Source organism: Dermacentor albipictus, chromosome 2, assembly GCF_038994185.2.
Source record: "Dermacentor albipictus isolate Rhodes 1998 colony chromosome 2, USDA_Dalb.pri_finalv2, whole genome shotgun sequence".
Lineage (NCBI taxonomy): Eukaryota > Metazoa > Arthropoda > Arachnida > Ixodida > Ixodidae > Dermacentor > Dermacentor albipictus.
The window spans coordinates 118480984-118494927 of record NC_091822.1 but is presented as its reverse complement, the minus strand read 5'-3'; the positions used below and the strand labels follow the sequence as shown (position 1 = coordinate 118494927).

The 13944-nt window shown below is 46.3% G+C and overlaps 1 protein-coding gene across 3 annotated transcripts in view; it reads right to left on the bottom strand.

The window, feature by feature from the left end:
* The window catches only part of LOC135918890 (SEC14-like protein 2), a 120957-nt gene that overhangs the window by 32679 nt on the left and 74334 nt on the right, over positions 1 to 13944 (bottom strand). For all 3 annotated transcript variants that reach the window (XM_065452574.2, XM_065452576.2, XM_065452575.2), the window contains exons 3-5: positions 3608 to 3651; positions 3401 to 3466; positions 1769 to 1862 (exon numbers count right to left, since the gene is read on the bottom strand). In XM_065452574.2, the coding sequence (XP_065308646.2) occupies positions 1769 to 1862; positions 3401 to 3466; positions 3608 to 3651 (204 nt within the window). The remainder of the gene's footprint in view (positions 1 to 1768; positions 1863 to 3400; positions 3467 to 3607; positions 3652 to 13944) is intronic.

Sequence of the window (13944 nt, the reverse complement as noted above, 5' to 3'; positions counted from 1 at the left end):
CTGCTGTTTTTGCACTGGCGGGTTTATCGACGGCAGCGCAGACCACCTGTCAGGTGGGCCAATTATTCTTGTATCCTTCTCAGGGCGCTTGTTGCTGCCATTGTTCGGCGCTTGTGGTGGTGGGTGGACAGTCCGTGGGAGAGGCGCCTTCCTAGCTTCAGCAGCAGGATTTCGAGAAGGTCTCAGGCGACGAGAGCGCCGACGTCCTACCTTGGAAGCAGCCTCCCTGTGGTTGGAACCGTCTCTGAACATTTGCTTCAACACTTGCATCTCCTTCTTAATGCTTGGACAATCCTTTAAAGACGAATCGTGAGGGCCATGACAATTGCCATACTTGCGATGTTCTGCAAACCAGGCGTCTGTATAGTACGACTCTGAGCATCGCGACGAGAGCACACGGCAGAATTTGTACAAACAGCGCTGGCGTGTCCCATTTTACAGCAGTTACGGCAATAAAGTGGTCTTGGCTCAAACGACCTCACCGCATATCGAAAATGACAGCTTTGACTTGTGATGGGAGGATGTCTCCTTTGAAGACAAGTTTTACACATTGCGAATTGCCTACGGGCTTGCAATATGACAAGACCTTCTGTCACCGGCTTGATGAGAATCGGAAGGTCATTTTCGCTGATGGAAGTGTCGACATCGTAAATAACACCAGCGGTCGAGTCCTTGCCATCTGGTATGTAAGAACGCGTACGTTGATGTCCTCCAACACATTGACTTTCTTCAATACATCCAGCGCACTAGTTTGCGTAAGGTCTATAGCGAGAACATTCTTCCGACCATTGATCCTCACATCTGTGATTTGTTCCGGGGCGAGGGCTTCAAAAAACACAGGCGTTGCTTGACGATTAAGCCGGTTGAGGCTATCAGCAGCATTCCTCCGGTACAAACCGGTACAAACAGGAAAATGTGAACCGGTGGATCTCGCGCAAACGTGGTATCCTTACTTAATGAAGGAGAGGACATAAGTAGTCTTCTCATTGCTTTACGCCTTGTCACGGGCACAAAGTCACCTTCGCCCGAGCTTTCGTCACCAGCCGTAGAGTATACATCAGCGTGTCCTCGCTGTATGCGTCGTTCGGGCGGCCGGAGCGCTTTCATGGAGTGTCTGCAGTCGACGAGGAAGATAGGGGCAGAGGCCCCGGCAATTCCACGTCCATTCCCGCAGTCACAAGAACAGCGTCTTCCGCAAGCACCACGGCAAAAGCTTAAAAAGTCATATAGATTGAAAACCAGCGTAATACAGAAGAATCACTTCGTCTTCTGCCGGAAAGAGATCTAAAATTAAAAGCTGGTGACGATGCGACCTTTGTATTGCCGGACAGGCTACTTGCGATGTCATAATACTGTCATAACCTGATCGAAGTTAGTTAGTCGTTTATTCGTTCGTGTATCGCAGTCGAAAGTGAACGCGTACCCTATCTAGCAACTTTAATGGTCCACAGCTATGTACCGAGGTGACTGAGATGTTCGAAGGTATCGGGGAATCGGTGCTGTCATCATGAGTCATGGGCGTCGCTGCTTGGGCATGAAATTTAATAACTTAAGCCGTAATTTTCCACGCCATTACAGAATCGCTTAGTAGCTTGAAGCAAACGCTAATATGTGCCATTCTATCAGCATGTTTTAAGGCGTCCTCGTAGTCCAGCTATCAAGATACGGAATATTTTTGCGCTTTCACCCAGACATTTACCTGCTGCGTTAGCATAAATAAAGAAACCAAACGACTAAGCGTTGAGGAGAAGATGTGGCTAGTACGTACGCTTGATCTGGAAGTTTCCGAACGGGTAGATCCAGACCGGACCACCCTGTTTGTCGACGCCGTACATGCCGCCGATCAGGGTGCTGTGCACGAACTGTTCAAGGTAGGAAGCAGTGAGGTGGGGAGGCAAAACAAAAGAAATTACAAAGGATTGCCATTCCTCTTGTTATAAATAAAAAGATTAACATAAAAAGTAAGCTAACTATACCAAACCTTGTTCCATGTTACTTAGTACGCTCCTATCACCTCTACAAGAAGAAGAAGACGAAGGAAAAGGAAGTCAGCAGTCTTCAGCGATTTTGCCAGCTCTGAACTCATTTCAGTGCGACGGCAACAGGATTTCACAGTGTACACACCATCTACTCAAGAACACAATCTTTGCGAGGCCCACAACAACGTCTTCGTCCGCCATAGTTTTGCCTGCTGTGATCTCCCAAATACATGCACAAACTCAACCAGTCTCAGAGCATGCACGGCAGACGAATCCCTGCAGAGGTTGCCAAGCGTCAAATTTGCGCAATAGCGCAGTTTTGGCGCTTGCCTGTGTGGCAATGTGCATATGGCAATATGCGTGTCCTACTGCACATTGCTACACGGGCATTAGTTTGAATCCCTGTAGTGGTGGCTTTGGGAAACGTTTTACTGTTCCCCGTATGGTGAGGACGAAGTCGAGAATAACTTCACGGCGGCCGCGTCATCGGCGTTGAATTACAGAAAAGGAAGCCCGCTTTCAAGCTCTTAACTGCCGTCACATTCAAATGGATAGGTAGCATTATTAACAATAATACTTTTTTTTTCGGCTGATTTACAAGAAGAATCGCAGACTGGCAGCCTATAGGTGCTAGGCTGTAGGTAAGCTTAAGTATAGGTAAGGTTAAGCAGTAGGTAGTAGGTTTTAGGCAGTAGGCCGATCAATGATAAGAAAAGAGATGAGTATCAATACCGCATGTTGTTGGGCGAGTCGGTCGTACGTCGTTAAGCAAGATGCTACGCAATACAAACACGCCCGTCCTTGAGCTCGTCTCGTCCATGTTTGTATTGGGTAGCACCTTGCTTTAAGACATGAGGATATTGCAGTGACCGTTCGAATTTACGACACCTGTCAAGTAACAGGTTATAGCGAGCAGGTAATCACTGTCATTTTTGCAGTGACCCCTGGCATATTGACGAGGACTGAGATGATCATCTTTATAGTGCCTGTGGAATGACCCCAAAAAGTGGTGCAACCAGGACAACACGAAAAAGTAGGCGGGCATTACACGCGGTCTTCGAGTGTTTTTCCTTTTCTTTCAATTGTATTGTGCAAATGGGAAACGCATTGCACAGTACCAGGCATACATTTTTCTTTTAACTTTCATATTGGCTGACTGAATAATCTTACGCTGCACTTCCCGATCTATGGGTCTTACTGCGTCTGTCTACCAGCGGATCAAACAGGCGACGAATTCTTTGGCAGCACACTCAAACGTTCCGTTACGATGGGAGCTTATACATCGCTTATATTTATGTGCACAGATGTCCACGTACTACTTGAACAAATGTTTTTCTCTTCCCCGAAGATTATGAAGCTTCACCGAATGCCGTACTTCAAGATCTCTCGCATACACGTGAAACTCAGTTGAACTCGCTCACCTCTGGCGGTTTGTAGTCGTCCTTCGCGTAGTCATCGACGTTGTTGGCTTTCCTCCACGCAATGCTCTGCAAACAAAGTATCAGCGTTCTCAAATTGATTCCCGCGGTTTTAACGAAGCTAAATCGATTGCGGCGTCCTGCTCGCTCGCAGAGCCGACAGCGTTGAATTTCGTGCCCGTGCAGATAGCGCACGAATTGAGTACTCACCTTTTTCATCATCTCTTTAGACTGCTGGATGTCGAAGTTTCGGGCTGTCGTCCGTGTTGGTCATGCGAGAAAAAAAAAGCACGTGTGCTTACTAAACACAAGGCTAGACACTCGGTGTCCGTGCATGGTGCAAGCACGCACACGTACCGACACACGCATCCGTGCGCGCGTGTGTTGGGTAGGGCAAACCTTCTGTCGAAATAACCAGGCAGTCATGCGACACCTTCAAACCGTATGGGCCTTACACGCATTACAATTCAGTTTATTCCCATCGTGTAGATGTCGGAAAGATTGGGCAGCAAGGGAAACCATTCGCTTGAGGAAAAGCCATGACCCCTCATGTACAAGGCACATAATAGAAGCATGCGATCATATTAATGAATGGAATAAAAGGGCAAAAGCCCATATGTATGAATTTATAGTTTTTGAGAACGTCACAAAAAGGCAGTTACAATGTTTGTAAAAAAACTTACAAGGCCCAAACTTGAAGAAAGGGGGTTAACCAAGGGGCCCGATTTTTATTAGTCATATCATAAGAGAAGCCTTCAAACGCTGACACCAAGGACAACATAGGGGAAATTACTTGTGCTTAATAAATGAAATAAAGCGATAAATTAATGGAAATTAAAGTGGATAAAAAAACAACTTGCCGCAGGTGGGAACCGAACCCACAACTTCGCGAAATGCGAAGGTTGTAGGTTCGGTTCCCACCTGAGGCAAGCACATGTAACTGTGTTATTTCTACAAATGTTCTATGTGTTACAAATGTTTTCCTACAAATGATCTTTAATGTTTGTTCTATATATGTACAACTCAATTACTGACCCTCCCTGTAACGGCTCTCAAGAGAGGGTTAACAGTATGAATGAATGAATGAATGAATGAATGAATAAATAAATAAATAAATAAATAAATAAATAAATAAATAAATAAATAAATAAATAAATAAATAAGCAAATAAATAAACAAATAAATAAAGTTGCACAAGAGTTACACAAACAGGGATAACGTGCCCCAGAAAGGCTGGCCAATGTTTTGCTAGGTGGACCTACCTAAATATAGGCCCATTATAGAAATGCTGGCCAGCCAACATAGGTGAACGTTGGCCGGCAGGTGGACCTATCTAAACATAGGCCCGTTATAGGAACGTTGGCCAGCCTTTATGAGGCACTTTATCTCTGCTTATGTAACTTCTCTACACTCAACGTGTGATTATCATCCAGAGATGTCAGTCTGAAAGAGAGAGAGAGAGTTAATGTGGGAACAACGTTAATGTGGGAATGTACCGCGAATTCGTCCTGCGGTAGATCAAAATTTCGGTGAGGATAAAGAGCCGGCGATATATCTGCACTCGAAGGTGTAGAAAAGCTGGCACAGTGTCGCAACCAGTAGAGCCTAACCGACGACCACGTCATCTCTTAAAAGAAAAATGATATCGATGCCCGCTGCACCCTTCAATGTTATATATGTCCGTGGTCGGCTAATAACGCGAGATCGGAGATCGGCCAATTGCACAGCCTTCGTCACGCAGAGTCTCCTCGAGGACTAGCGGTGTTGGCGAACTGGCAGAGTTGGCGTAAGTCTGCATAACGCGTTAGAAACAATCGCCAACCTTAGAACCATAACTAACGGACGTTTGAAAGTCGCATGCAACGCGCGTCTTAGCCATTGTACACCACTTACGGCGCATGCGCAGGCTGCCCGCTGAACTTCGATAAAAACGCGTGACTGTGAGCTTTCAGATAGCACCAATCGATTCCAGTAACGCTCGCGAGGTCAATAGATTATATGTAGGGGTGTACGAATACCTAAATGTAACGACCGGGTGCTACTCAAGGTACGAAGAAAAAAAGGTGACATGGGGGCTGCCCGTTGTGCAAGATATTGCTTTACTTTCTGCCGGTGGTCATTTTTTTCACCGGATTATCAGCGTTTTCAAATCATCGCTCGGCGCAAGATGCGTCTATACTGTATCCGAAATTTCTTGAATGTTAAGGCCAGAGTGCCGTATAATTCTCGAGTGCGCTCGAGAAGACCGGCACTGATTGCGAGGGTGTATTCGTTGAATAGATTTAATGCCGGGCTTGCCCACCGTTGCAACTTTGCGATATGCGGCAGATTTAATACGTACACGAAATCGTGCGTGCCACCTCACTGCTTTTCGTTCCCTCACTCAGTCCAAATCTTGCCCAGCCCTCGATGACGACCCCCTCGAAATGACGTCAGCCGTTGTTTCTGATTGGAAAAAGCCACCGAGGCAACCAACATGCCCTTGCTTCATAATTTGTAATTTTGTGCAGCGTTGGGATATACTAAACGAGTGAACTGGAAAACTAGACAAGGGACAAAGTTGGGTGCGGTCGGCGTATAGGCTTCCGAAAGACAGTGACAACTGCTGCCACGACACATTGCACTGCAGCGTTTTCGAAGTTAAGACAACTGAAAGTTGAGTAAGTCGGTGGGAATGCAAGTCACTGAAGGCACGTCTACAATCAGGTACACGAGTGGCAACAAAATGGGCCACACGAACGCGTTCGTGTTATCCTTCTCCTTGCTATTCACATCCTTGTTTGCTCGCCGGTGGCTTAGGTATAGCACGTGGTGATCCTGTATAGTATTATACACAGGGACACTATACTGCACGGAACTGTCGACGACGCGCGGAGTGAAGCGGGTGCCTTCAAAAAACAAAGGCGAGTCGGACACGCGCCACTCGACGCGCGCACGCGATCCTTGCGACATCGGCGTTTCGTGTTGTCCTTCGGACGCGCTTGGCCGCCGCACGTCACAAGCGGGGAGAGAGAGAGAGAGATTCTTGTTTGGGAAGGAAAAAAAACATGGGGTAAAGTGCAGCGCAGTAACTGTCTCTCAGATGAGGACACCTCAACCGCGCTGCACAGGGGGGAAGGGGTAGAAAAGAGTGGTGGAAGAAATAGGGAACCGCGCTTCCCCGTTCATTCGCTCGCCAAGCTCGGTGCCAACGTCGAGTACTGCACTCGGCGTCTTACAAGGACTATGTGTCGAGCGCGTGGCTCGACCACCGCAATTCCCAGTGATGGTGCATCTCTGTTAGCAATTATTTATTACGTATAGTCGGGAGCAAAAGTTTGGGGACCAAAGGTGCCGCGTTTCATTTTTAATTTTCGCAGACTGGGCATTCCGGCTGAAATCAAGAGCACACGGCTACGAGCGCGTGTTTGGCCGATACAACGTATTAAACCAATAACAGGCCGCGGAGCTGCGTTTGAGTATATTATTATTTTTTTTGCTGATGCAGCAGTCTCCTAACTTTTGCTCGCGACTGCACGTTACTTGCTTAGCATTGCGGACCATGTGTTGCAGCTTTGCAGGTCCCAGACAAGTAGGACATTCCTGTTATGCAAAATATTACAGGGCGAAAAAAAAGGAAAGAAAAATAAAATAAAAGAAAGGAACGAAGCAACGAGCTGTTGCAGCAAATCGTAAGCTCCACGTCAAACAGAGTTACGTGGCTGGGCCACACATGTTCTCATTTCTTTTTCAACGTGTGTGCTGCAGTTCGGCGCCGCGACATGGGTGTTTCCCCAAAGTGACACGTGGGCTATCGAGAACGTCTTACGAGGGATCCCAATTAATCTTCTCCACACGGGCTTATTTTACTTGCACGTAATTATTTAAGTGCGCAACCACTTTAGCATTACTCTCCCATCGAAATGCTACGAATCGAAGCCACGATTTCGCTCTCAGCAGCAGATCGTTTGCGCCGTCGTCGAAGGTCAGGTGGCGGAGTGAAGCGCGAGCTTGCGATCTCGCTTGCGCATACGCGCACAACTCAAGCCATGTTAAATGCATTTCAGTCACCCTTCGAGCACTGCGACACGAACCTGAGCATTCGGTCACCCGTCCTAACTATAATAATGAAAAAAAAATTGAGGATCCTTACAATTGCTCTGAGGCGACATTTATGTGCCGCATTTTTGCTCCGGCTGGCCATTAGAAAGGCTTATTCGTTCCTTATTGGAATGGGTGCCACGCCTGTGTGCGACTCTTACGGAATGGATGAGATCATCGAACAGCTTCTGCGTCATTGTTTCCGTTACGACGCCAGAGCTGTCCTCCCCGGCCGATACTAAACCGGCTGGGCTCGAGACCGCCTAGAGGAGCGAAATGCTTTTAGACCATGGCTGAGTGCGCCGCCGGCGCAAGGAGCCACGAGAAACATTTCTGCTGTTGTCGATGCCTATAAGCCTCCGCGGCCGTTTAGAGGCTTGACGCGGGCCTTCCCGTTTTCGTGCAAGTACTGCTCTATCTCACTTTCCGTGTTTCTTTCTTTCTGTCCCTTCTCTCCCCCAGTGAAGGGCAGCAAACCAAACGAGCGCTTGGCTAACCTCCCTGCCCATCCTTTCATCATCGTCGTCGTCGTCGTCGTCGTCGTCGTCGTCATCGTCATCATGATCATCATCACCATCATCATCATCATCATCATCGTCGTCGTCGTCGTCGTCATCATCATCATCATCATCATCATCATCATCATCACCATATTTGATGCCGCTGCAGGACGAAGGCCTCTCCCTGCGATCTCCAATTAGCCCTGTCTTGTTCCAACCGATTCCAACAAGCACCCCCAAATTTCCTAATTTCATCGCTTCACCTAGTCTTCTGCCGTCCTCGACTGCGTTTCCCTTCTCTTGGTATCCATTCTGTAACCCTAATCGTCCAACGCTTGTCTAACCTGCGCATTACATGACCTGCCCAGCACCATTTTTTTCTCTTAATGTCAATTAGAACATCGGATATACCCGTTTGCTCTCTGATCCAAACCGCGCTCTTTCTGTCTCTTAAAGTTATGCCCAGCATTCTTCGTTCCATCGCTCTTTGTGCAGTCTTTAACTTGTTCTCAAGCTTCTTTGTCAGTCTCCAAGTCCCGGCCCCAAATGTCAGAACTGGTAAAATGCACAGATTGTACGCCTTCCTTTTCGATGATAATGGCAAGCGTCTAGTCAGGAGCTGAGAATGACTGCCGTATGCGATCCAACCCATTTTTATTCTTCTATGAATTTCCTTCCCATGATCACTGTTTCCTGTGTTTAATTGACTAAGGTAAACGTATTCCTTCACCGACTATAGAGGCTGACAGGCGATCCGGAATTCTTGTTGTCTTGCTCGGCTATTCATCTTTGTTCATGTTTATGTTGCACTTAGTTTTACAGTGACGATATTGATATCGTCACGTAACTAAGCGCAAAACTAAGCGCAATATAACCATGAACGTTCACCAACTAGCCCCCTTCATTGCTTTGATAAATGTTATTTGTAGTACATCGGGCTTCTACATCCCTAAAAAAAATATCGTCACTGTAAAACTAAGCGCAATATAACCATGAACGTTCACCAACTAGCCCCCTTCATTGCTTTACTAAAAGATATCTTTGTCTTTTGCATATTATTCTTCAACCCCTCTCTTATACTCTCTCTGTTAAGATCCTCAATCATTTCTTGCAACTCCTCCCCAGTGCTGCTGAACAGGACAATGTCATCTGCAAAGCGAAAGTTGCTGAGATATTCACCGTCGATCCTTATTCCTAAGTGTTCCCACCAATTTAATAGCTTGAATACTTCTTCCAAACACGCAGTGAATAGCATTGTAGAGATTGTGTCTCCCTGTCTGACCCCTTTCTTCATAGGCATCTTCGTACTTTTCTTTTGTAAAATTAAAGTGGCTGTGGAATCTCTGTATATATTTGCCAAGGTATTTATGTAAGCGGTCTGTACTCCTTGATTACGTAATGCCTCTATGACTGCTGGTATCTTTACTGAATCAAATGCCTTTTCGTAATCTATGAAAGCCATAGAGAGGCTGATTGTGCTCTGCGGATTTTTGGATTACCTGAGTGATGGCGTGGATGTGATCCATTGTAGAGTATCCCTTCCTGAAGTCAGCCTGTTCCCTTGGTTGACTAAAGTCCAGTATTGCCCTTATTCTATTCGAGATTATTTTGGCAAATATTTTATATAACACTGGGAGTAAGCTAATGGGCATATAGTTTTTCAATTCTTTAACGTCTATCTTTTTGTGGATTGCCATAATCTTTGCATTCTTCCAGTTTTCTGGTACCCTTGCATTCGACAGACACTTCGCATAGAGAGCTGCCAGTTTTCCAAGCATTATGTCTCCTCAGTCTTTGATTAAATCTACTGTTATTCCATCTTCTCCTGCCGATTTTCGCCGTTTGATGTCTTGCAAGGCCCCTCTGACCTCATCGCTAGTTATAGGAGGAGTCTCTGCAACCTGTTCATTACTGCTTCGAATGGAGGTATCATGGCTCCTCTGGGTACTGTGCAGGTCAGTATAGAATTCTTCCGCTGCTTTTATTATACCTTCGAGATTGCTGATGATAATACCCTGCTTACCTTTCAGTGCATACATCTTTGTTTGTCCTATGCCGAGTTTCCTTCTCAATGATTTTAGGCTACGTCCATTTTTTAAGGCTTCTTCAGTCTTTCTCACGTTATAGTTTGGAATATAATTTATTTTCGCTTTGTTGATCCGTTTTGACAGTTTCGAGTATTCTATCTTATCTCTTGAGTTGGACACTTTCATTCATTGTCGTTTCTTGATTCGGTCCTTTGTTACTTGGGAGACGGTGACACTGCGTAACACTAGAAACACCTTTGCGGGCCGCGTGACAGTGCCCACAGAAACAGTTCGTGTGTACGTGCGTGTGTATGTAGGTTTTTATTTTTATTATTTTTATTTTTTATCCTTCTGTCTCTCACCTATTGAATCCCCTTGCCCCTCCCCCAGTACAGGGTAGCCAACTGGAGGAAATCTATGGTTAACCTCACTGTCTTTCCTTTGCCTTTTTCTCTCTTTCTTGCCTACTGGTTGCCTTTGTGCCTTGCCTCCCACTTCCATTGCTGCCCCTGAAACCAGTCTAGTTACGGTTTCATTCATTACCTCTATGTCATCTTATCTCTCTGTTCTAAGGCTGCCTATTTGTTGGTAAGTACTAGCCTGAATTTGTCTGCTTTAACACTTACTACCTCTCGGTTGACCTGTTTCTTCTTGACCAATTTTACTCTTTCTCTTTTCAAATTGAGAGGAATCCTAGCCCTCACTAATCTATGATCACTGCACTTTACTCTACCTATCAGTTCTACATCCTGCACTATGGTGGGATCGGAAGAAAGTATAAAGTCAATTTCATTTCTTGTTTCACCATTAGGGCTTTTATAGGTACACTATCATTTGCTACGCTTCGTCAAAAAGGTATTCATTATTCGAAGCTTATTTCTTTCTTCGAATTCTATCAACATCTCTCCTCTAGCATACCTAGAAACGACGCCGTAGTTGCCAATTGCTTGTTCCTCAATCTGCTTTCCCCCCACTTTTGCATTGAAGTCGCCCATGACTTCAGTATAGTGAGTTTGCACTTTTCTCATCGCTAATTCAACATCTTCATAAAACTGATCTACTTCATCATCATCGTGACTGGATGTTGGAGGCTTGAACTATCTCTAATCTATGTCTCTTGATAAGTTTGATTACGACTACTGCTTCCATTTCATTAGTGCTGTAGAATTTGTCAATGTTGCTCGCTATGTCCTTATGGATCAGGAATCTTACCCCGTATTGCTTCTTATCTGGAAGACCTCTGTAACAGAGGACATGGTCGTTAGTCAGCACTGTATAAGCCTCACCAGTTCTTCCAATCTCGCTAAGGCCAATGGCCCGTCCTTTATTGCCTCGCTTTCTTAGAAACGACCAAAAAGCGTAAAGCGGGACTGCTCTACATGCTCCCTCTGCATAAGCGGTCACGGTTACTGCGTGTTTAGAGTGCGCGTGGACGGACACTCGCTCGTGACGTCATCTACCTGCGTCACTCTCCTTCGTCATAGAGTAAGTAGTCTGAGGCCCCTGCACACCGCGTGCCCCGAGCGGAGAGGGGCGAAGGTAGGGAGGAAAAGTGCTCGCGAATTGCATATAAGGTCAGTAGTCGTGATGGTGTGCATATGGACGAAAAGGGCGCTACTCTTTTTGCACCTACTTATTTCATTCGTGGCACACGTCATTTTTTTTTTCGCCCATAACTGGCTCGGCACCTTGCTTCGTCAAGCACGGGTGCACTGGAAGACCGCCAACGCTACCTGGCACGCGTTTCCGTTGGTGTGTACATTCAAGGAGGCCGGTAGACATCGTCTGCTCGATCGTCCTTGCGTTGTACCTGGAATAGTAACTTTGGTTTACGAGCCCTCGCTATGCCGAAGGCGAACCGGATGGTAGTGGCGAATAACATGGCTAATGACCTCGGCTACACGTGCCGTGGGAAAAAACGAAAGAAGAGGGATAGGGAAAAAAGCAACGGGGGGGGGGGGGGGGACTGGTATTGGAAACGATTGTACCCGAGTAGCATCCGCTGCGCCAGAAGAAAAGCGCAAGCGCTATTTATAGCGCGAATGTTTACGTAACGAAAAGTATTTATTGCGACGTAAAATTTGTATGCTTAATAATAACCCGGAGTACAAGTCGGGAAATACATATAGAGAGCGCGATGGCAGGACTTTCACTGTTGTTGCTCGTACTACGTGAGAGATAACGTGCATGGTAACGTGATAACGTGCGTGATAACGTTCTATGCCAGACTCGTTTTCGTTCTTATACTGTGGTGCGCTATTTAATCAGAGCTGCTCAGGTCGAGGGCGCAACGGCCCGCGTGCGTAGTTTCTTGAGCGTCGATCCTCCCTTTTCGTTTTACGTGTCATCCGCAGCGGAACGTCTTCTCTGCGACAGCTACCGTAATGGTGAACCCAGTGACGCTATAACGTAAAGCTATTCGAAACTTATCGATTCCAATTCTGCAATCAGCCCACCGCGATTTGGTCACAAACATTTTTGGACCACTCCCACATCACCTGTCTGTCACGGACGTCATGAAAACCGCGGCAGCTCCCCGTCTGATATGACACGTACACACTGATTATGTATGATTGGACCGAACAAAAGAAAAATAGTTATTTCTGATTCGACGCGTTTTCGCCATTAGACCTCGGCTATTGGTCAAAAGCTTTAGGGCTGCACCTACTTAACCTGCCTGTCACGCGACGACGCAAACCCGCGAAAACTCATCGCGTCAAAGCGACGCGACGCGTTAAAGATGCATTAATATGCCGAACAAATCTGAATTGTTTTCTGAATAGCCCCAGGCTGCCCTGTTCGGAAAGAATAAAAGATGGCTGCCGCCGATCTCTCAGGCACTGGCTACTCGCACCTGCCGGAGAGCATGGGATTATTTTCGTACAATAAACCTTTAAGGGCGGCAGTATAACGTTATCGAGCACTTTAGGCACGTATACGACATCGCCCTGCCAACTCTTCTTTGCTGTGGATCACTTTTAGTGTCATTCTTAAGTTTTCGTTGAATGCCGCCGCAATTTTCGACCAGCCATCGCAAGCTAAGTAAAGGAAAGCGGACCAATCGCAGACGCCGGCACCACCCTCTGCATCCGGGTATCGATTTTCAGTGCACTGGCTCGGCCCCATCGAATCCCTCTCCACTTAAGCGTGCTCCTCGCCTCTTGTCAGCCAATTAGATAAGACAAGCCGCTCAGTGTAGGGAACATTATTAGTTTTTAAAGCCAATAAGAGTGACCTCCTACAATTGAGGAGAGCGTTTGATTAGTCTCTTCAGACACCCCTTCGGGTGACCATCCTATACTTGCGTCGGCGGTTACGCAAAGTTAACATCAGGAGATAGGAATAAAAACATATTGGAATAGTTTCACGTTAAGGGCCCCAGGTTTACAAAAGTATGTTGTGTACTACCAAGAATCGCGTTTGATCCTCCTCACACGTAAAAGAAATTGCCGGTTGCTCAAGCTGACTCTGGTTCATTTATTACAGTCGGTGATATGAACGCGCGCACACACAAAAAAATTTAAAAAGTAAATATAAAAATAAAATAAAGAACAACTCGCATATTCGCTTATTATGGGAAACAGTGACAACGATATGGCTTGACCAACTGTACGGAGACCCGACGTATCCACAGTATTTGAGCCTATGCGGCCTCATTCATAATATCGACCACGAATGCGACTTTGGCACGCCGAGTGGCCTTACAAGACGCGATCGCACGTTTTTAAACCGCATTCACTTAAAGGTCGCTTACACACAATGCTTCTTGCACAAACTGCAATTGACTCGTTCGATGCAGTGCACGTGTTTTATACATCTGCACGCTCACTCCGGGCCTGAAAGGCCGACTGTAAAATATGGTTAAATTTTCATGGCAGCTGCTAAGAAGTGAACCATGTACACAGAGGTACTATAACTGTTGGGCTAGTTGGTACACGTC